This window comes from Protomyctophum parallelum (assembly GCF_964188405.1).
Source record: "Protomyctophum parallelum genome assembly, chromosome: 2".
Classification (NCBI taxonomy): Eukaryota; Metazoa; Chordata; class Actinopteri; order Myctophiformes; family Myctophidae; genus Protomyctophum; species Protomyctophum parallelum.
In genome coordinates, this window is record NC_139699.1 from 18,223,692 (window position 1) to 18,248,085 (window position 24,394).

The following is a 24,394-nucleotide window of genomic DNA, read 5'->3' on the forward strand; positions in this document are numbered from 1 at the left end:
TAAGACTGAGGTTAGGGTTAGTGACCTACGTGGCCGGTTAAGACTGAGGTTAGGGCTAGTGACCTACGTGGCCGGTTAAGACGGGTTTTGGTTATAACCAAAATATCAATATCAAGCAGCAGGGGTAGGCAACATTAGGGATTAGGCACGCGCGCACACACACACACACACACACACACACACACACACACACACACACACACACACACACACACACACACACACACACACACACACACACACACACACACACACACATTTGATTTATTTTATTTGGATCTGCACAAAAGGCGTAATACAATAGACCCAAACACTGATCAGAATTAGGTTATACATTGACACTACATTGACATACATTGACACTTACTTGACACTACTAGACAGGATGTTTGTTTTGGGTTTTTTAAGCCACCTAGGGATAAATGAAACAACGCCTTCTACAGACAGACAGACTGCCCATAGTAGCTGAGACAGAACAGTATTTAGCCAGCTTTTTGCATTTGTTTTTAGCAATGCACACACACACACACACACACACACACACACACACACACACACACACACACACACACACACACACACACACACACACACACACACACACACACACACACACACACACACACACACACACACACACACACACACACACACACACACACACACACACACACACACACACACACACACACACACACACACACACACACACACACACACACACCAAACATTCCAAATCCATGTTCCTCATCGGACCTTTTATTCAGCGGACCGGAGTCGGAGTAGTATTTCCTGTTATGATGTTTTTCGCTGGAGAACGATGGCTTTCCCAGAGTTTACAGTGGAATAAACTGTAGAAAACTATATCCACGACATTAAGCACGCTCCAAGTCAGTACACTGTTCATTTTAATTAACTATCTTTAATGTCTTTACCTGTAGGCTACTCGTATGACTTACAGGCACTTATTTGCGTTGGTTAGCTAGTGTGCTAACTGTGCCTGGAAACAACAAATGTTCAGTGACAGCGCAATAACAGATAATATGATGTTTGACGACAACCATCTCGTTGTGTGTTAAGTTAGTTGTTTAAACAGCTCGCCGGTTAGTTATGTAGTATTTCTCTTTCCTCTCATGTCCGACATTCCGACTCGGTGGGGATGATTGTTGGCCAGAAAGTGTTTTCCCTGCGTTAGATACAGATGGTGGTGACATCAATCACACCCTGGTTCAGCTTTATGAACACATACTGAACGAGAATGTTTTAATCAGCAAGATCAGAATGAGTCTCTAAGCAAATGCTGGTCGGTCTACATACTAATACCTTAATGAATTGTCTTAATCATGTGATATGTCAAGCAAGCATCAAGTCAAGGTCTCACCTCTGCCTGTTCTCTTCTCCCATGTCATTCATCCAATATGATCTCACCAGCTTCTTTTGGTCTATCCATTCCTCACCATGCCAGACTGTTCTGTTTATTAAAGGGACACTTCACCCCTTTTGCAATCAGATCTTATTTTAATGACGTTGGGAGACAAGACTTTAGTGAAGTCTGTAAGGTGTTCCAAGTGTGTGGGGCAGCGGCAGCGCACTTGAAAGCAGATTTTCCAGATGTAGTGGAGGTATGGTCTCAAGCATCAAATAATAAGTGTGTATGATAAGAAATAGTTTAAATAAGAAGGTGAATTCCTAATTAGAGCTTTATAGACAAATAAAAAACAGTGTTGGTCTCACCTTGTCGCAAGGAGGGCCATCCAACCTTATTGTACAGTATGCAATGATGGGTGTTATAGCTTATACAAACTTTATAGTTTATAAAGCGTAATTTGCACATTTCTAAAGTTACACATTTTGAATGACTTTGTCAAAAGAGGCAAACATTGTGAGAATAGCCGGACTAGGTGGCTATTCTTCAGCTATTGTCGTGCGGCTATTTTTTTCACAATATTAACCGTGGAACCATCGTCAAACTAAATATAATGACTCAACTCCTACAAGTTGCCTAGTTTACTAGTCAACTAGTCGTTTAACTATACCTATTGTGTAAAAAAAAAAAAACTTGTATTATAATATTTGTACATGTAAAAACTGTATACATTGGTGATATCATCTTGATGCCTACAAAAACAGGAGAAAAAAACGCCTTTTTTTCTTATCAACTAGTGAACAGTATAGTACCAACAACTAGTTGAATAGTTGCTTAAAGCCCTATCTCTGACAGATTCCTCTCTTGTTCCCCCTTGAATCCTTCTATGTTCCTCTCTCCATGACAGGGTGGTCATGGCCAGCCTCCCTCCACCTCCCAGCCTGTCTCCTCTCATGTCCCTGCTGTCCAGCCTGCTCCCCGAGGGCTGTGCTGTGGGTCCGTCCCGATGCTGCGAGGGCAGGCTGGGGCTGTGGTGGGTGGGCCGCTCCCTGCGGGCCGGCGTGCTCCTAGGGAAGGAGACAGACCGGGAACGGGTCTGGCTGGAACGCGCTGACCCCGATGGTGGTGGTGACCTCATCATGGCCTCTGAACCAGGGTCCAGACAATGTCCGACACACGGCATGGAGACAGAACAGGTGAACAGAATAACACTGACCTGATTTACACAAATACTATACATGTATCTCTCACATTCTTTTCCCACGTTGCGTTCTTTCTGGTCAAAACAAGCTTTATTCAACGGCCCAGAACTAAAGAAACCGACGATCGCGTTTGCAAATTTCATTTTCCGAGTGAAAGAAAGGATGATCGTCCACCGCTCCAGACAGACTTTGTTTACAGTACATCACAGACGTGTCTCGGGCGTCTCCCTAGGGAGGTCCTCACGTCCCACTGGGAGGAGACCCCGGGGCAGACCAAGGACCAGATGGATTATATCTCCACTGGGAGGAGACCCCGGGGCAGACCAAGGATCAGATGGATTATATCTCCACTGGGAGGAGACCCCGGGGCAGACCAAGGACCAGATGGATTATATCTCCACTGGGAGGAGACCCCGAGACCCCGGGGCAGACCAAGGACCAGATGGATTATATCTCCACTGGGAGGAGACCCCGGGGCAGACCAAGGACCAGATGGATTATATCTCCACTGGGAGGAGACCCCGGGGCAGACCAAGGACCAGATGGAGGAATCACATCGACTCACTGGCCTTAGGAATGCTGCGGGATCTCCCAGGAGGAAGTTACTAATGTTGCTCTGGATAGGGAAGTCTGGAGCTCTCTGCGACCCGACTACGGATAAGCGGTTGAAGATGGATGGATGGATGGATGTATCATGAGGAGGACCCAACACTAATGAGACAGAAATGGCCAAAAAACTTAAACAACTATGTTTTCACACAAATACACATATCAAACTGTAATATAATTTAAAGCACCTGAAACTTCTGGAAGAACAATATGCAGCAGTGGTTATTATTACCGTTGTTGTTGTTATGGAACTGAAAAGGCAACGGTGTCGGTGTAAGATAAAGTGTTGTGCTGTACTTGTAGGCAGTGATGGGGATGGAGCCGGACATAGCTCTACTGAACAAACCCATTTGGATCAGGTGAGTACACACACACACACACACGCATGCACGCACGCACGCACGCACGCACGCAAGATGTGAAGTAAACTATTAGTGCACAGCAAAATCCCCAGTATCGTAATTTAGATTGTTTTTTGGGCAAAGCTAATGCTTGGAATGGGTTCAGAATCATGAAAACGCCATAGTTTGCCCCCTAGTTTGGCCATAGACCCCCTAGTTTGGCCATAGCCACTTGCCCAAATGTGCCTAAATGTGCTGACCTCATCACATTTTGTGATGACGGCTATGACTGTTTTTACAGTCAGTAAAAGTGTTTTTTGTGCAAAACTAATGCTTGGAATGGATTCAGATTTCAGAATCATGAAAAAACCCTAGTTTGACATATGACATGCTACTTAAAGCATACGGAAATCTAGAACATTTTGCCTTATAATGGTTGTTGATGGTACCCCAACTTTCAGCAGCTGTCAAAAATTCCCATAGGGTGGTTGAATAGAAACCAATTGTGGGATATGTTAGTAGACACCTTTACAAACACATTGGTGAAGAACAGTCTTGGTAAGAAATGTATTCTCAGATTGTATTAAATCCTCTGACTCTCTCTCTCTCCCCCCCCCCCTCTGTGTGTGTGTGTGTGTGTGTGTGTGTGTGTCCAGCTTTGCCTGCCATGTGCAGAGCGCAGGGCAGCAGAATGTGGCAGTGCAGTGTGTGTGTGGAGGAGAGGTGTGTAAGGCGGGCTGCGTGGATGTGTGTCTTCACGTGTCTCAAGACATCCACTCAGGAACCGAGTTGCTGTTGTACGGTGTCCGCGGAGGGGAAGGTCCAACTGCCAAACCCCAACCACTCCACGCTGGGACTGGACAAGACCAAGGTGCACCATAGGTTACTGAAGTTGTGGATATAGTCGCAATTAAGTTATTAGAAGTTAGAGTGAGCTGCCTAGCCCATTTAGACCTGAGGTTGATTCTACAAAATGTCTTCTAAATCATGACAGTTTTCCCATGTTTCTATATTATGAGTGGTTCTAAAAACTTTCATGTCAAGGACCCCAGAAATTATATGTAATTGGCCGCAGACCCCCATCTGAAAATGGAAGCTTTGCTTCTGGGGGGGGGGGGGGGGGTCCCTGGAACAACACATTTTCAGATGGGGGTCGGCGGCCAATTACTAGTTATTGCTAGTTAATGGGTTGACGTGTGATTGCCTGTCGCCTCGCTCCAGGTTGCGAGACGACGACAAACCCTTCAGAACAGAGCGTGGTTTTCACCGACACGCTCGCAGACCAGGAGGAGGAGGAGGAGCAAACGCAAAGGAGGAGGAGCAGCCGCTGGCAGGAAACGGAGAAGAATGGCGACTCCAGGAAACGCATCATCAAGAGGAGGAAGAGTCAACTGTCCAAGAGGAGGAGGAGTCAACTGTCCACGTGCAGGACGATGAGGCGGGGCTCAGGAACGACGACAACAGAGCCGCCGCGCAAGCACGGCCCACAGGGCAAGGCCGCGCACGGCCCACAGGGCATGGCCGCGCACGGCCCACAGGGCATGGCCGCGCACGGCCCACAGGGCAACGCCGCGCACGGCCCACAGGGCAACGCCGCGACCCAAACGCACACCTCAACCGCCACGCTGCTCTGTGACAGAGTCGACCATTCAGACGCACGCTCACAGACGCCAGGAGCACAGTCGGCGTGCGCAGTGACCCACCCACAGAGCGCCATCGCCGCAGACAGACAGACAGACTGCGCTCCGGCAGACAGACAGACATACTACGCTGCGGCAGACAGACAGACAGACTGCGCCCCAGCAGACAGACAGACAGACTGCGCCGCGGCAGACAGACAGACAGACTGCGCCCCAGCAGACAGACAGACAGACTGCGCCGCGGCAGACAGACAGACAGACTGCGCCCCAGCAAAGTGTAGACAGACTGACCACCAGGACTCCTACACCTCCTCCACCCCTCCTCTTCCTCCTCCTCCTCCCGTCAGACACAGTTCCCGTCTGGCATTGAAACCCCGTCGACGTCACCTGCTGATTGGCCAACTCTCCCCCCAAGCAAAACGGCGGCACGCGTCCTCGCCGCCGCCGACACACAGACAGACAAACGGACAGCGTGCCAGCAGCAGCAGCAACAACCACGCACCAGAGGCCGCTGTTGTGGTGCCCGGTACCGGGGATGACGGCGTTTCCGCAGAAACGTGCGATCGTGCCGACACGAGGGGGCGCTTGTCCGCGGAAGGCGTCGTCGCCAGGCGATCGGAGGAATCGGAACCCGAGGCGGTCGCCAGGGAGCGACGGTACCAGTGCTCCGACTGTGGCAAAAGCTTCTACCAGTTGTGTCACTTAAAGAAACACCGGTTCACCCACACGGACCGGAAACCCTACAGCTGTGAGCACTGCGGGAAGAACTACAGCTCTGCTGAGAACTACAAAGCCCACCAGGTACGGTAAACCGCTTGGCTTGTTGTTTGTTTGCTTCTTTGCTTGAATGATGCTAGGCTTTGTCGGAAATTCCGTACCAACACAATTATACTATTCATCAGTATTCCCAAATTAGTATGTGAATTTTTTTTGCATGTCCAGAAGCTTAGTAGCTATTCATTAGTACATGAAATGCACTCTAAATACTGGAAATAATACAGTATGCAGCAGTGGACACACTACGCTGCTATGAACATCCCACAATGCAATGCAGATTATGCAGTAGCTGGGACGACAACACAACAGTGTTGATTTTGTCGACTAAAACTATGACAAAAAATATTCGGCGACTACCTTTTTCCACTGACGGAAACTAAATGAAAACTAAGCTATGATGACTGAAAAAACTAAGACTAAATATACTGACACACACACGCAGATGAAATGGGAACATGTAGTACCTCTGCTTTGTCACCAGATGGGGCACTTTCCTAACATATAGTACATTATCAGTTTTATGTACTGTATGTACTCAAAAGTATGCTGTACAGTACAGTTCAATAATAAATAAATAAATTAGGATGACCAGACGTCCCCTTTGCCCTACATTTGCAAGACTTTTCAGGCGTCCCACAAATTGAGACCCACCCACATTGTGTCAAATTCCCTAATAGTTAGCTTTCTCATTTAAATTGTCTCTTTTCTTCATTGTCAAATTTTCCAGCAAGATGTTCTTTAAGCCTGTTAAAATAAACATGATGATGTTTGAGAACGACTGACATAGAAACATAGGGTTTTTCAGAACACTTTAGAAGGCATTTGTAGAATGGTCCTCAGGTCTAAATGGATTAAGAGCATGGCATTTTAGGTTTCTAACCTACGTCCGACTTGTCCCACACAAGCAACACACTTCTGTTCTGTCTCTCAAATGAACAGTTTGGATCCAGTTACCCTAATACCGTAATAGTGTTGTTTTTGGCAGCAGATTTTGATTTTAGTTTTAGTCATTAGTCTCTTAAATAGTTTTCACTTAGTTTAGTCACATTTTAGTCACCTGGAATGTTTTAGTGTTAGTCTAGTTTTAGTCGACTAAATATCATAAGATTTTAGTCAACTAAATCTATAGTTGATTTAGTCTACTAAAATGTATTCTGGCGGGCCTTGATGCCGTCGTAATGGCTGTTTTTACACTTGCTGAAAATAGCCGATCTACAAGCCCACAACGCGTCACAGCGCATAGATCTGCTATTTTCAGCATGCAACAAATTGTAAAATGACTTATACTGGATCTCTTGTCCACTAGTCCCTTCCTAACGTTCTAGTCTAGTTTTTATTTGTTGAAGAAATTGTCAGTATATTTAGTCTTAGTTTTAGTCACCATAGCTTAGTTTTTATTTAGTTTCCATTTAGTTTTCGTCAGAGAAAAAAGTTTTAGTCAACGAAAACAACACTGCAGTGCACTGTAATAATAATAATACTGAATGTTCCCAGCTGAGCCACCGAGGCGAGCGTCCGTTCTCCTGCCCCTGGGCCTTCTGCCAGAAGAGCTACGGGCTGAAGAGGGACCTCAAGGAGCACATGGTGCTGCACACCGGAGAGAAGCCCTACGTGTGCGAGCTGTGTGGCAAGGCCTTCGCACGGCGGCCCTCCCTGCGCATCCACCGCCTCAACCACTGCAAGAAGGAAGCACACGAGCAACTCCCCAAGGTAAGGCCTAACCCTATACTAGGCATCCACCGCCTGAACTACTGCAAGAAGGAAGCACACGAGCAACTCCCAAAGGTAAGGCCTAACCCTATACTAGGCATCCACCGCCTCAACCACTGCAAGAAGGAAGCACACGAGCAACTCCCCAAGGTAAGGCCTAACCCTATACTAGGCATCCACCGCCTGAACTACTGCAAGAAGGAAGCACACGAGCAACTCCCAAAGGTAAGGCCTAACCCTATACTAGGCATCCACCGCCTGAACTACTGCAAGAAGGAAGCACACGAGCAACTCCCCAAGGTAAGGCCTAACCCTATACTAGGCATCCACCGCCTGAACTACTGCAAGAAGGAAGCACACGAGCAACTCCCAAAGGTAAGGCCTAACCCTACCCTACGCATCAGTGTTGTTTTTGTCGACCGAAACTAAGACGAAAAATGTTCGTCGACTACCTTTTTCCACTCCGAAAACTAAATGGAAACTATATGAAAACTAAGCTATGATGACTAAAACTAAGTTTGTCAACAGATAGAAACAAGACTAATTGTTAGGAAAGGACTAGTGGACAAGAGATCCAGTATAAGTAATACACTTGGAAAATAGCAGATCTACAAGCTCACAATGCGTTGCAACGCGTTGTGAGCTTGTAGATTGGCTATTTTCAGCAAGTGTAAAAACAGTCATTACGACGGCATCAAGGTCCGCCAAAATACATTTTATTCTACTAACTGTAGAGTTAATCGACTAAAATCTTATGATATTTAGTCGACTAAAACTAGACTAACACTAAAACATTCCAGGTGACTAAAATGTGACTAAAACTATATTTAAACTATTCAAGAGACTACGACTAAAATTAAAATCAAAATTTGCTGCCAAAAACAACACTGTGACGTGTGAGGTTTCCCCCCAACAGAGACGATACAACAAATAGCGAAAATTGCCGATTTACAAGCTTGATCTACCATCTTCGCTGTAAAATCACACCTGTGTGAACTGAGTGTTGCAATCCCCCCCCCCCCTCCCTTCTCTCTCTCTCATTAGCAGGCAACAGTGCAGCACTATCTCTCTCTCTCTGTTTCTGGCACAACAGCGCCACTTTTGGTACTCATTGGTACTGGTGCTCATAGTCACAAACAAACAAACAAACATACATGAACACACGGTTGACACGGACATTGAAATCACACAGTATACACTGCTACTGTATACGTTATAGGAGACATGAATCCAGTGTTATTGTATGAAACGAAACCAGTCACAGCGACGGCCACATTTAATGCCCTAAACAAACGTCTTAACAATCCATAGACTGGACTTCTAGTACGTACGTTTCCTTAGTTAACTACGGTAAATGCATTTCATTTTAGCTCCCCCTTCAAGAGGACTTAAATAGCTTTTCAGAATATTGATACTGAATATTGTTATCGTTTGTTGTCTCCACCAGGCCGAAGGCATGTGGGGAGAGTATGTTTTGCACTCCGTCCGTCCGTGTGTCCGTCCGTGTGTGTGTGTGTCCGTCCGTGTGTCCGTCCGTCCGTCCGTGTGTCCGTGAGCAGCTAATCTCGGCCACCGTTAACCCGGTCGATGCCACATTTTGCACACACACTCCCTGGATGCCAACGATGAACCTCTGCCCCAAACTTTCCAGAACGGCCTGTTATAGCGCCACCAGGAGGCCGCTTTGTGCAAAACAAGTTTTTGCACAGTACACCTACAGATTTTGTCCAAACATCACGCAAATTGGTACACAGTCTCTCTAGAGCCATTCAACGAAACGGGTCTTTCAGATTTCTCAGACTCCATCCTGATTGGTTTAGATTGGCTTCCAAAGTTCACAGGAGTGCTCAGTTTCAAACAAAATGCTGCAAATCATGAACACATCGCGTGATTTCCATGAAATTGTGCACCCACATTCCCACTAGGCCGAGGACGAAATGCCACATGAACAATTTCAACTCAGCCTCAAGGTGGCGCTATAACTGGCCGAAAAGTGTTTTTACCTCTAACTGCACGGATCTGTGGATAACTTTGTATGCCAACTCCCTAGAGGCCAAGGAAAAACCTTTGCCTGGAATTTTTCACATCTGCTCTTTATAGCGCCACCAGGAGGCCGACATATGTAAAACACATTTTCTATTATTACTCCTTCAGATTTTATCCAAATTTCACGCAAATCGGTATACACTATCTCCATAGTCATGTGATCAACACGGAGCGCCACCATTTCCCATCTTCCATCCTGATTGGCTAAGATTGGCTTCCAAAGCTCACACGATTCGTCCATTTCGAAAAAAGGCCACAAATCACAAACACAGTGTGCAATTTCCGTTAAATTATACACGCACATTTTCACTAGGCCGAGGACGACATGCCACAATTTTTCCCTCAAAATCAGCCTCACGGTGGCGCTATAACAGGCCAATTCCTGTTTTTAGCTATAACTGCATCGATCTGTATACAACTTATGTATGCACACATGGAAAAACATTGTACCTGCATCCCTCCAACACGAACCTCCGGCCCAAATCTTCCTCAACAGCCTGTTATAGCGCCACCATGAGGCCACAACCTGACCTGCCCTGGTGGAGACCTGTGCCGATTGGCACTTTGTCTAGTTTAGGCAATGTTTTTGGCAATTTAGATTTTAGCTTGACCAAACACTTGTGTTCGATGGCTGTGTTCCGCCCATCAGACAAAACATGTTTGGTCAAACCATGTAACCATGGTTCCTGAAATGAAAAGAAGTTTGCGAACCGACTGGACTACAGAATGCAACACATCCCATGATGTCGGTCTTGTCTTGTGTTGTCTCCTATAGAGCGTTGCAGTCCCGCCCCCTTTCATGACGACACCATGAGGCCCAGGAATAGATCTAGGTAGATCTAGGTCAATTGAAGCCTATTATTTAATACTACGCTTACCGCCATTGGCGTAGATCAATGGCAATTGTGCTTTATAGCGCTTTCGATCGATCAAGCCATGAGGCTACTTGCGTTAGCATCGGGTAGCTACCTGTGGTTGTCATGATAATGTATCGCCCATGGCCATCTTAGATCATCCTCGCCATAATAATCCATTCTATCTGTTTCTTTCAATCGCCTGTATCTCCTATTCCTTGTCCCAGAATGCATTTTTGGTCAAAACAACGTTTCTTTGATGGCACAGAGCCGGCGATGTGGAGCCCTCCAGTGCCCCGGCATAGACCCATCTTGTAAACAAGGCCTGTCCAGGACCTGTTCCACTTACTAGGTTATGTTCACTTCCGGTAGTATGGAAATGTGGCTTTTCAAAATAAGAGCTCAACTGGGAAAAATGCTGGCGTGAATTAGATCCTAATTTTTCAATAAATGCTAGCGGGATAAGTGTTAGAAAGAAGAAAAAAGAAACAGCACTTTTTTTGTTGTTTTTCTCCTTTGTAATTATTTGTTTAGTCCAAAATATTGTGTTTGTTGTGGGAAAAATGCATTGGGAATTATTTCCTGGGCCTGGCGTTGTCATGAAAGGGGGTGGAACTGCAAAGCTCTATAGATGCAGTGCCCAGTGTGTTCCAAGCTGCTGGCTAAGTCGGACTATCTCTATAGATGTAGTGTCCAGTGTCCCAAGCTGCTGGCTAACTCAGGCTCTCTCTCTCTCTCTCTCTCTCTCTATAGATGCAGTGTCCAGTGTGTCCCAAGCTGCTGGCTAACTCAGGATCTCTCTCTCTATAGATGCAGTGTCTAGTGTGTTCCAAGCTGCTGGCTAACTCAGGCTCTCTCTATAGATGCAGTGTCCAGTGTGTTCCAAGCTGCTAGCTAACTCAGGCTCTCTCTCTCTATAGATGCAGTGTCCAGTGTGTCCCAAGCTGCTGGCTAACTCAGGCTCTCTTCTCTCCTTCTATAGATGCAGTGTCTAGTGTGTTCCAAGCTGCTGGCTAACCCAGTCTCTCTCTCCTTCTATAGATGCAGTGTCCAGTGTGTTCCAAGCTGCTGGCTAACTCAGACTCTCTCTCCTTCTATAGATGCAGTGTCCAGTGTGTTCCAAGCTGCTGGCTAACTCAGACTCTCTCTCCTTCTATAGATGCAGTGTCCAGTGTGTTCCAAGCTGCTGGCTAACTCAGACTCTCTCTCCTTCTATAGATGCAGTGTCCAGTGTGTTCCAAGCTGCTGGCTAACTCAGGCTCTCTGCGGAACCACATGAAGCTCCATACGGGAGAGAAACCCCACGTCTGTCCACACTGTGACAAAGCCTTCAGGCAGAGAGGTATACCAGCAGTATTATCAGTCTGACCGATCCTTAAAGGTGTTAACATTCGATATCAATGAAATATATATCAGAATGACACAATGCTGAATACTCCGTGGCTTTCAGTCTGACACAGAGTTTCCGCCAACATATGTCATTGCTGTCGGGGCAGAGACCAATTATCTCCATATTTTGAGTGTGAGCATGACATCATATGCAAGTTTCACAAAAATAAAATAAAATAAAATACGTTGTTTTTATATTTTCTCCCACAACTCCCTTCCCAATCCTCCCCATACATCTTTCCCCACGAGGCCAGACATACAAACAACATACAGATATAAAACCCAATAGATTGGGTACATAAAGAAAGGGATCACATGGTTATGTTCACGGAAATAATTAATAAACAGGGCTGCACACAACATTTTTGGTCTAGTACTCAGAGGAGCACCTGGAGGAGTTTCTTGGTGCTCCTAAAATGCGGCGACCCGTCTCGCCGGATGGATAAAAGAGGGATGAATAACTTATAGCAAAACAATATTTATTGGATGAGTGGGGAGTCAATGGAGGGTATTGCAACTCTAGATTTAGCCCTAGAATGGCTCTTGTTGTAGATTCATCCCATTATTAAAAAAATCTAAATTTGCTAAATTCTAGGTCCATGTGTGGTCCAGCCCTATGGAATGCATATTATAATAAAAACAACTTAACACTTCCTAAGGATAATATGAGCATCAAAGCAATATTTAGATTTTTTCTTATTTTGTATTTAAATAACCGATCTACTAGCTGAAAAAAGCTGATCTGCAAGCTCACAACGTGTCGCAACACGTTGTGAGCTTGCAGATCAGCTTTTTTTTTAACATGCGACACATCGTACGGCGAAGCATACATCAGGCTTCCCTAGTTCCCTTTTGTTTTCAGCCGAGGCGACGTACAGTCAGACAGTCAGACACACATGGCTCCTCGGTGCAAAAATAAACAGTGTACACTACCCGACTTTACGATAATAAGGGACAGTATGTCGAGACACGGTGTTCATGTTGGGCAGCAGCAGTGCCAGTCCGCAATGCTTTAAACTCTTCCCACTCCACTATGTCGGAACTAAAACCTTAGTACCCGTAAAAAGTCGGTGGCCGGTGCCTAGGCTGTGAGAGACGCTAATATGGTTTCCTCGGATTCGGGTTCTGAGACGGCATCGCACACGAGCAACCATGCTGCTCCAGCAGCCGGAAAACAAACACAAGCACAGCGGCAAATGGGAAGAGTGCAAAGCATCCAAAGCATGCCCTTTTACACCGGGGACTACAGTAGTTTGCTATCTGAAACGGAGAAGACGAAACTATTTGTGTCAGGTTTTCCTGTCAACCGCCCTCCGCCTCCTCCCAGGCTCCCAGCAGAAAGCAGCATGGAATCCTCCCCCTTTTGAGTAAGGACGCGCTGTGATTGGCCAGTAGCCACTTTGAGTGGCAGTCGGTGGGAAATGCTCTCGCCACAGAATGTACTAGTATTCTGGCCATAATAATCATTCTAGGCGGCCCCGGCTGTTGGTACGCAGAAGCGCTTCCCGGCGCTTGATTGACAGCGCATTTTGAATTTTGACGACGCATGCGCGGTGGCGCACCACTTATGTGCAGCCCTGTTAATAAACTTTATTAGAATGAGAGGAGAAACAAACAAAAAACAGATGAGCATATTTTAACTCTTTGTGTTTTTCCTAAAACCAACGTCCTACTTGATCATGCTACAGCGTCACACAAAAGCATCAAAGTAGCAGATCAGCAAGTTTGTCAGGTGAAACCTGACATAGTCGTAATGATTGGCTGCCCCCAACGCCGCCTAAGCCAATGGGAGTCTGACCCCATACTCTGAAACGCTGCCAGCCAATCGTGTAGTATAGCGACCTAGTTATGATTGGCTGCCTCCTACACTATGACATGTGCACGCGGAAGTCTGCACCCAGACCACACTGCAACACGGAGCGGAGCGCCTGATAACAGCGGCTAATGTTATGAGCTAACTGGAGAGCAGGAAAACTAAAAAGGGGGACAGATGCACAACAGAGACAGTGTTTGTTTCACCTGACAAATATGACTATGTCATCATTTCTTGTTTTCTTTTTTTTTGCTTGTAGTTATAAAACTTTCACTACTTTTGGAAATATTTGGGAGCATCTCTAGTATGTATGTCTGTAGCCTGTCTTTTAAGCACTCTACTAAATGTCTGTCTTGTGTATTATCCGTCAGGCAACCTGCAGGGCCACCTTAGAATCCACAGCGGGGAGAAACCCTACCCTTGCACCCACTGTGACCAGAGTTTCTCCCAGAAGCCCGAGCTTCACAGACACCTGCTCTCCCACACGGGGGAGGTGTTCCTCTGCAGCTACTGTGGGAAGGCACTGAGGGACCCGCACACCCTGAGGGCCCACGAGAGACTGCACAGCGACGACAGGCCACACCGCTGCAGTGTCTGTGGGAAGGGTGAGCAAGTCAAGGATGCCCAAATTTATATGGATTTGGGAGGTGGAAGATACATGCTGGATAGTCTGATACAAATACGTGTTCAATCAATTATTCAATCAAAGCAAGCGACATGCTTTGATCTGGCCGCAAAGCGGGTGCCTATGGGCTATAGTTCTAAATAGGGCATTAACGAGTTGAGATTTTTCCAAGTCGACTTGTCAGACAGTAAAGTCGAAGTTGAGTCGATGTATCGTTTTATGATGGGGGGGGGGGGGGGGGGGGTGGAGGTGCGTGCGCTCAAATACACAGTGGCCTCTGCAATATGGCACAGTACATGTATCTATATGGCAAAGTGCTGATTATCAAAACATAAAAATGTAATACTAAATCAATATTAAACAGTGCAGGCACACACACAAGTGTGTCGCACTTCGACTTCGATGCATCGATTTTTTAATGAACGCCCTAGTAGTTGAGTCACAGACTAAGGTTCTGTGACCATCCTCTGGCAAGGATGTTTTGATGATTGATTTGACCTCTATGGACCCTTTATAAAAGATTTAGCCCCCAGGTCCCTCGCAAAAATCCCGGCATTTTTTGCTAGAGGGCCAAATTCAAAATGGCGTCCGGTGCCATAGCCAAAAATGAACTTTTGATCTAGATGACCTAGAATCATGTATGAAGACACTTTTCCATACAAGTCAAGCATGAGGATTCCAAATCTGACACCATTAGGGCTGGGGCGGTATGGGATTTTTATTACCGCGGTTATTGCCGGCCCCCATACCGCCGGTATGGCGGTTATTACCCCCACCCCTGCCATAAAGCATTACACTTGTTTACAAGAGGGTCCACCATTTTCAATTCATCATATCATTTTGTACACTATGCACTTCTATAAAGCCAAAAACAGGAAATCATCATAAAGGAGGTAAAAAGGGGAAAAACGTATACAGTGAGGGGGGAAAGGGGTGGGTGGAGTCAAGGGATTTACATCTTAATGACAGTTGGTAGGGCGTTCCACATTTTTGTGGCATAGGAGTGAAATGAATTTAGGTGGACCCTCTTGTAAACAAGTGTCCACTCACAGTTAACAGTCTTTGTATTGAGTTGTGCTTGAAATGTAGTGTAATTCTGCAAACTGTTAATAAATATTTTAATCAATCAATCAATCAATCCTTGTTTGTGCCGAATCTGGGTTGCACATGGTTTTTTGAACTCCCTCTGGTGTTGTTGTGTTGCTGGCATGATTAGACTGACTGAGCGTCACTGTTTATTATGATACACTTTTCATTTCATTAAAAAAAAAATAAATGTTTTTGTTTTCTTTTTTAAACCGCGGTAATGAACCCGATACCGCGGTATGCGTTACATACCGGCGGTATGGCGGTATTGCGGTTATTGCACCCAGCCCTAGCCGCCATCCAGTGTAGTGAAAACATTACTTTTGAATAGGAAAGCAATCTATTTGGGGCCTGTAATTTTTACAGACACAAAACACATGTGTCAGAGCATTCTGTGTCACTGGTTTCTGAATCATCAGATTCAGATGACTCCACCCTCCTCTGTGCATCATCCTCCTCCTCCACCTCATCCTCCTCCTCACTCTCAACCTCGTCCTCTTCAACTGGCCCTGTTGCAGGTATCACAAAACGCATGCTCTTTGCATTTTTACTGGGAGATCATCCTGTGTCCTCATCACTCTGATCAAGGCAGAGAACCCAGACAAGTACCATGACGTCTTGTCCTTTCTTGGTCCTTTCCATACACAGTGTGTGATGATGAGTGCCATCAACAAGCACTACAAGGGGGAGAGAGAGCGAGTGCATTTTCTGGCAGCGGCATTAGCCGCGGAACACCCGCGGCAGGAGGTACAGTAGTGTTTCTCGGTGGCATCAGGCCGACACTCTACCCCAATTCCTAAATCTAACCCTAACCACAAGCATGACGCAACGCATGGCATCAGCCGCGGAACACCCACGGCAGGCGACAGTGTTTCTCTCATCAGTCCAACACTCTACCCCTTACCCTAACCGCAAGCACGACGCAACGCATGTTGGACCAACGCACAGCCACGGAAGTGAGCGGCAGTTGAGTGTCATAATCCCAGTTTCCCCGGCAGATGCCGCCCCTCCCCCCGGCAGCGCCACGGCTGTTACCAGCAGTTTACCGGCAGTTGCAGCATCTGGAGCACGGCTGCCGAATGTACCGACAGTGCAGCAGAACGGACCTGTCATAATCCATCCACCTACCCCCGGCAGCTGTCAGCCCTCCCCCCGGCAGCGCCACGTCTCATTGCCGTAGAATGCACTCACTGCTTCTGACAAGGGGAGTGAGCTAGGAGATCTACTTGTCGCGGGAGGAGTCATTGCTGAGGGATCTGTTGATTGTGCGCTGAAAGGCAAGATTATAAGAGGGGCTGCGTTGCTTGAGGCTGATGTATGAGGCACTTATGAGTCAGCTGGCCAAGGAGAGGCTGATATCCAACCTAACAGAGGAGATGAGAGAATCTTGATATTCTGAGGAATACAAGTCTCTCCCAGGAAGCCCTTGCTGCTGCTCATGCAGCACTGGTGGATGATGCAGATCTCAAGAATCTCATCAGCAACCTTTTCTCCCAATTAGATAATTAGGTCAGTGAGATGGCAGACTACTGGAGGGACTTCCTGTTCATGACAGCTAATGCAGAATGTGCATGCGCACGCAGCTCTCTGCGTGCTATGCAGCCATGGATGGTAGCATACAACAACAATAAGTATTGGAGGTGGCTGCCTGACTTCTGGGATGATGCTGACAGCTCTTCCTGCTGAACATGTTGCCTTCCTTCGTACAAATTTCACTCAGTCCATCACAGGTAACCATTATTCCAATATGGCCTAGGACATGTGGATTGAATGTACAATGAACAAGGGCAGCAAAATTAAGTCAGGCTGGCTCTCCATCCTCAAAAAGCAGCTGCTGGTGCACTCCAGAAATGTTAAAAATTTGGCCCACATAAGAGCGGAACACAACACCCGAAAAGAAGCCAAGAGGAAGCACACGGAAAGTGGCCCAAATGGGCATGATCTGGAGGATGGCAACTCCATCAGCGGAAGATCGAGATCAAGAAGGCAACCCATACAAGTGGTTGGACTATGTCCACAAGGTGTAATCCATCATCCTTGTGATGCTCACCGTATCATGTGTGAATGACCCATACCATGCAGCATACTCAACTAAAGATGCTGAGCGAGACCTGTGTGTAAGTGTAAGGCACATGTTAATGTGGCAGGATGGACGTGCAATGACACGGCCCATCTCCCATCCTTGTTGGTGGATGGATCAGAGTCACAGCCATCCTCCGCCCACTTATTAGTGGGCTGATTGGTAACGTTATAAAGGCAGTGCGGTTCCTTTGCTAGTCAGCTGGTTGTCTCTGCTGCTGGTTTGTGGCTGCCACACCTTGCTGGTTGAGCTGGTGTGTCCACACAGTTGACGCCTAACTTGCTGGCCCGTCGGGCTACAGCGTGGGGTTGTGCATATTGGTGCAGGTATGTTTATCTTATTGTTTAACCGATATCTGGCATTTGATAGTTTGACCATGAACTTGACTATGACCGCTTGTCTCTTTAGCTTTGGGCTACGCTCTGCAGGCACTCACTCCTGTTGGAGTCTTGTGCTGGGTGTGCGGTGTAGCTTCACCACGCCACCCAGGTACGTGGTTTATCCTCCTCCTCTGCAGTATTTCATTTGGTGTCTTTGACGCCACGGGAATGTAAACATGGGCTGTTGTTGTTGTTATTCCAGTGGTTTCCCTACCGGCTTCCGCTGCGTGAGGCACTACGTCGGTGCGCATTGTCCCTCATTAACGTGGTAGGTTCCACTGTTCTTGCCTCTGTGAATTGTAGTTTTAAGTGTTAGTTTAACATGGCCGTTTGTGCTTTTAGGGCCAGCACCACACCTGCTGCTTTGCTGGGGATTATTTATGGGGAAAATCCACAAGCTTCCCTGTTCCACACAGTCCCTCCCCACTCCTTCCACAACGGCCCGGTCGGGAATCGACCACACAGCCACTGGCTGGATAGGCCACCAGGGGGTCGACAGTATTGCTTGATTTATTATATTATTATTATTATTATTTAGTTGTGTTTAAGTTATTGGAAGGCTCATCAGGCATATAACCCCCGGGGAGTGATATGATTTTAATATATTCCACTATGAAGTGTGGAATGGAATACAAGCATTAAATCTGAACCTCATTGTTGTCTTAATCCTACCTTTTATCCATTCTTAATATTATTGCTGAAATGTGTAATGAATGAATTGCTAATTAAACCATTTTTGTACCTTTGTAACCACGTTTCTGCCTGCCCTTTATCCATTGTATAACAAATCTGTGTTGGGGAGTCATTCAGTGCTCCGGATGTTCAGTATTATATTCTAGTAAATATCTCCTGGGGCGCAACTCCCCAGGTGGCGTAGTTGGCTATAGGTTAATTCAGACCATCCTGTCACATTAACAACACGTACATGAAATTGAATGACACCTTTCCCTCTGCCAAAGCATTCAAAACACTACTGTGTAGTGTCAGTAACAATGAGTGGTTGCAAAAATGAATGTGAATGCAGCGATTGTCAACTCTATGCTGTTGGCCCACATTGCATCAACTTGTCAACACAACAACCGATGGAAGACTACAGCATTGAGCAGTCTGAAGCTGACACCATCCTCTTCACTGTTTATGCAGGCTGTGATGCCAACTCAGGCTTCTATGGCAAAGGAAAATCATCAGTGTATGACAAGGTGGTAAAGATCTCTGTGGCACAGCAGCAGCTCTCACGGTGTGGAGATAGCCTTGACCTTGAGAAGGAGGTAGAACAATAGTTCTTTGCATATACGGGACAGGTAATCTATGGAAACAAGAAGCCTGTGCTGCCAAGTAGAAGATAATGAAGAAAAAATAATGAATCGGTCTCCCTCCAGATGGAGATAGCCTACGCCAACACTGCCTCCACACCAAATACTTGGTGTATCTAGTGCTCCACCCCACACTGAAGCACCACTCAGACAGATTGAGAGTTGGTGGGTGGTCGCTGTCGTCCTGTCTGCCACCTGCGGCCTGCTCTCCCAACACACCTACCAGTTGAAGATGACGAGGAAGTTGAGAGTGAGGAGGTGGAGGATGAGGAGGAGGATGATGCACAGAGGAGGAGGGTGGAGCCACCTGAATCTGATGATTCAGAAACCAGTGACAGAATGCTATCTGACACATGTGTCTGTAAAAATTACAACCCCCAAATAGATTGCTTTCCTATTCAAAAGTAATGTTTTCACTCCACTGGATGGCGGCCATCTTGAATTCCGGGAACAAAACGAGGTCTTATGATTAAAATTGTGTCAAATTTGGAATCCTCATGGTTGACTTGTATGGAAAAGTGTCTTCATACATGATTCTAGATCAAAAGTTCATTTTTGGCTATGGCGCCGGACGCCATTTTGAATTTGGCCCTCTAGCAAAAAATGCCGGGATTTTTGCGAGGGACCTGGGAGCTAAATCTTTTATAAAGGGTCCATAGAGGTCAAATCAATCATCAAAACATCCTTGCCAGAGGATGGTCACAGAACCTTAGTCTGTGACTCAACTATAGTTCCAAACATTTCTCCTATGGCTGGAACTATCCCATTAAGATAGAATGAGCACTTCCGCATTCCACTGTTACAATGGGAGTCAACGCTATAGTGTGGCCACTCTCTTACTATATTACTCTGCCCCCCCCCCCCAGGCTACATCCTGGCCACCAAGCTGCGGAGACACATGAAGTCGTCTCACCTGGTGGAGAAGCCACACAGCTGCCACTGCGGGGCCTCCTACACGCTGAGGCAGAGCCTGCTCAGACACCAGGCTCAGCACGGAGGAGGAGGAGGAGGGGCCAAGGAGGAGGAGGAGCAAGAGGAGGAGCAGGGGGAGGAGAGGGGAGGAAGCGAGGTTCTGGAGGCCTTGGCGGCTCTGGAGAACAGCCACTCGAGGCCGCTGAGAGGCAGACCTAGAAGGAAACCACCGCCACCGGCGGCCGTTGTGAAGGAGGAAGGAGAAGAGAGAGTGAGAGATGAGGAGGAAACAGGAGCGGGTAAGACCTGTGACAATTTTGTCAACAAATAAAAACTAGACTAAAATGTTAGGAAGGGACTAGTGGACAAGAGAACCAGTATAAGTAAAAGACAAGCCATTTTACACTTGTTTGCATGCTGAAAATAGCAGATCTACAAGCTTACAACGTGTCACAACGTGTCACAGCGCGGCTATTTTCAGGAAGTGTAATATCAGTCATTACGACGGCATCAAGGCCCACCAAAATACATTTTAGTCGACTAAATCAACTGCAGATTTAGTCAACTAAAACTAGACTAACACTAAGACATTCCAGGTGACTAAAATGAGACTAAACTAAAATTTGCCAAAATCAACATTGTTGTATAGTTCACCGTTTCCCAAACAGTGGGTCGATCGGGACCACATGCGGGTCGCGGACACATTATTATGGGTCCCTTTATTTGTGGTTCAATTCCTACATTTTGTTTTTAATTATTACTGGTATTTATTTCAAAACATTTTCAAAAAGTCACCCCCCCACCCACTTTTTTTTTATTAACTGTAACTGCTCCTAAACCATCTTCATCTGGTGCAGAAATAAGACAACGTCCCAACTGATATCACGAGGGCCTTTTGGCTTTTTATTTATCCCAAGCGACAACGTGAAAAACTGCAAAGAAATCACATAATATTTTTTAACCACAATGAATTATTACCACATGAAATTATGAATGCCCTTGTCAGTCAGTCATGCTGTCTTTTTAAATGACCATGAATTGTCCATATTCTCACAATGAAATGTCCATATGTCACAAACAAATACACGATACAATGGCAATATAACTTTTACAGACACCAAACAAAACAACTGGGAACATACCGTATGCGCCTTCTGCACAGACTTTTAGGAGTTCAGTTAAGTTCTTGTTCTTTTTTATATTATTTTCTTTCTTATCTTTTGTGGAGACTCTGACATGAAAGACCTGCTCCTCTCTTCACCTCTGTTCTGTTTGTTCTGCCCAAACATGCCCAAACCCAACAGGTGATTGAAATGAGGTGATTAGCTGCTTAAACCTGCCCATGAAACAGACAAACAGACCACAAATACAGAGCACAGTAGATGGCACTATCTCACCATGCATTTACCATACAAATACCGAAATATAAAGTTTGTTGCCCAAAACAAAAATACAATTTACCATATGCATTTTCAGAAAAATAAGCTAAATAAAATATTACAGCATACCCATAACTGGGACAGCTACATTAACTAAAAACAAATTCATTGATTTTGTTTTGGTAATTTCATGAAGAAATCAAAGAAAACAAAACAAATGTTAAGGTAGTAGTGACATTAAATCTCTCTTTCGGGTCACATACTAAAAGGTTTGGGAACCACTGAAATAGTCAACCTAATCGCACGTCGATCTTTGAGATAATCGCATTTTTATTTTCTTTCTTTTTTGCATAATCATCATTTCCATGTAGAAAAGGTTTTGTATACTTTCACAACATTTTCAAAAATATTTGGAAATAGCCGATCCACAAACTAAAGTATTAAAATGTCATAATGGTGTGACAGCTCGAGGAGGAGGAGAGAGGCTCGGGATCACGGCGGAGAAGAAGAGGTCACATGGAAGGAGAGTGCAGGAGCAGAGGATGTCCAAGAGGAGGCTTCACACACAGCGGGCCATCGAGAGCACGTTCGGAGGAGGAGGAGGAGGAGCGATCATGGCAGAGCACACTGTGGTCTACGTCCAGACTGTGGTCGGCGATCATCACACACCGAGCTCCTCCTCCGCCTCCCCTCTGGTCATGGCCTCCTCTGGGAGCCCTCTTCAGGTTGGGGGGGAGGAGATGGTGGAGGTGGTCATGTCCGAGGACGGAGAGCAGTGCATTGTGGTCCGTGGCGGCAGCAGCCAGCAGCAGCAGCAGCAAGTCGGGGAGGTGGTGATCCTACATGGAGACGGTGAACTATGCTCTGTGGCCGAGACTGTGGAGATAGAGACCGGATAAAAGTCTGAAGTGAGCTGTACTGTACTGTACTGTACTGTACTGTACTGTACTGTACTGTACTGTACTGTACTGTACTGTACTGTACTGTACAAGCCCTCCCTGGCCTGTCTGTGTCTGCGTGTTAGGCTGTGCAACAGTGACACTTGGTGGTGAACAAACGCTATTTCCGTGCTCAGACACAGTGCACACAGGGACACACACATAGCTGTCTATGTTGCACCACTGAAAAATGAAATAGCCTGGCTTCAAGCTTGTAGATTTTTGATGCGTGCCACGATGCACAGCCAGGCAACAACTCAGGCTTCGTGTTTCAACCGATCCAAAGCAAGAGCTTAAAAATGTTCATTGCATCTGAAAAAGTGAAAGAAGGCCTGAACTAGAACGCTATTACTGATACTGAAAGTTATTACTGTGTTCGTGTCATGGTGATGATGACTTCATGTGTTTTTTTTCTTTTTTAGATTCTACTTTTTGTTTTTAGAGCAACAGAGAGAGGCAGGAGAGAGGCTGATGACATGCAGCAAAGAGCCTTAATGTCGCATTCTAACTTGGGCCAACTACAGGAAGGAGTTTAGCCTTATACTGTATCTTATTTATACTTATTCTAAATACTGTTGCTGTTGGGCACAAACCTCAATTTTTTAACATTTTGTGTTTTTTATTTTTTCTTAAAATTTACACCCTAATTAATCATCATCATTTTTCGACCATGGTCGGGATCATGGATTTCACAATGATCATACTACAGCAGCACACAAAAGTTAGTCTCGCGTAGCCAGACAACTATTCCACAATCTCCGAATGCTATATAGAGTCTGGAACTACGCCACTACGAGTAAGGAAGCTGCTATTTTCGTTCACGAAAATATATTTTAAAATATCTTTACATAAAATAAAATAAAATCCTGTTCTGCTAAGCAACAAGCTATGTATGCTTAGATGTTTTCTATTTATATTAGCGACTGTAAAGACGAAACGGAAGTGGGGAGGAGGCTCCACTTCCGCTTTATATTTGACTCATGATAGCTTTTCCATTGCTCCAGACTGTATGACGGAAGCATTTGGATATTGCGAGAGGCAACAGTCTGGCAACGTGAGACTACACAAAAGTGCCAAAAGTAGCAGATCTGCAAGCTCAAGACACGGCGCAAAGCATTTTGAGCTTGTAGTTCTGCTACTTTTGCCATTTTTGAATTTGAATTACATACAGTTGGACATACAGTATGAGGTTTCCACCCGACATATGAAAATAGTCGATCAATCGACTTTGTGTAGATCAGCTATTTTCGGGTGCAAACAAATAACTCAGGCTTTATTTATTTGGTACGCGCTCTCACCAAGTGACCCACTGTTGATGGGATGTTTTACTTTATTTTAATGGTTTGTTGCTTCTTCAAAGGTATTATAGTATTCAATATGGATTTGCTCGAGTGAGATAATGTAGCTGATAATAACCTTATACTAATAATGATATGGCAAGAAAAATAAATGTTGCTCATGGTCTGGTCATTTTGATCATGCAGTCAGTTCTTCATGGGTGAGTATTGTGGTGTTATACTGGTAATAAAAGTAAATCAGTTCTTCCCTGGTTCAGGACCAATCTTTCTTTCTTTCTTTCTTTCTTTCTTTCTTTCTTTCTTTCTTTCTTTCTTTCTTTCTTCCTTCCTTCCTTCAGGACCAACCTTTCAACAAAGTTTTGTGCAAAGCTGTTGATAATCGCTCCAGATATCCTGCTAATAACACAGGCAAGCTTTTTGCATTCAAAGATAGTCCTATATACCAGGAGATGTTTGCATATTTTGTAAGTACTAAAAGGAATCCTGTGGTGCTAGTTCGAGGGAAGGTACTGTAAAAGATGATCAGCGTTCATGGAAGAAGGAGAAGAAAAAATCGCACCCGTGTGAAGTAAGTGGTGCAACTCCGTGTGGGGGTCCCCGGAGCTTCCAGACCCACAGGAACGCACCCAGGGTGCC

The 24,394-nt window shown here is 45.7% G+C and overlaps 1 protein-coding gene across 1 annotated transcript; it reads left to right on the top strand.

The window, feature by feature from the left end:
* The first annotated feature begins 772 nt into the window (after positions 1-772).
* On the top strand, positions 773-23,894 carry LOC310876581 (uncharacterized protein). Its single transcript, XM_083790147.1, has 10 exons — positions 773-890; positions 2,274-2,562; positions 3,481-3,536; positions 4,175-4,389; positions 4,740-5,959; positions 7,430-7,645; positions 11,764-11,887; positions 14,119-14,352; positions 20,098-20,442; positions 21,988-23,894. Exons 2-10 carry the CDS (start codon positions 2,281-2,283, stop codon positions 22,419-22,421), a joined length of 3,126 nt encoding a protein of 1,041 aa, XP_083646273.1. The 5' UTR covers positions 773-890; positions 2,274-2,280; the 3' UTR covers positions 22,422-23,894.
* The last annotated feature ends 500 nt before the right edge of the window (positions 23,895-24,394 follow it).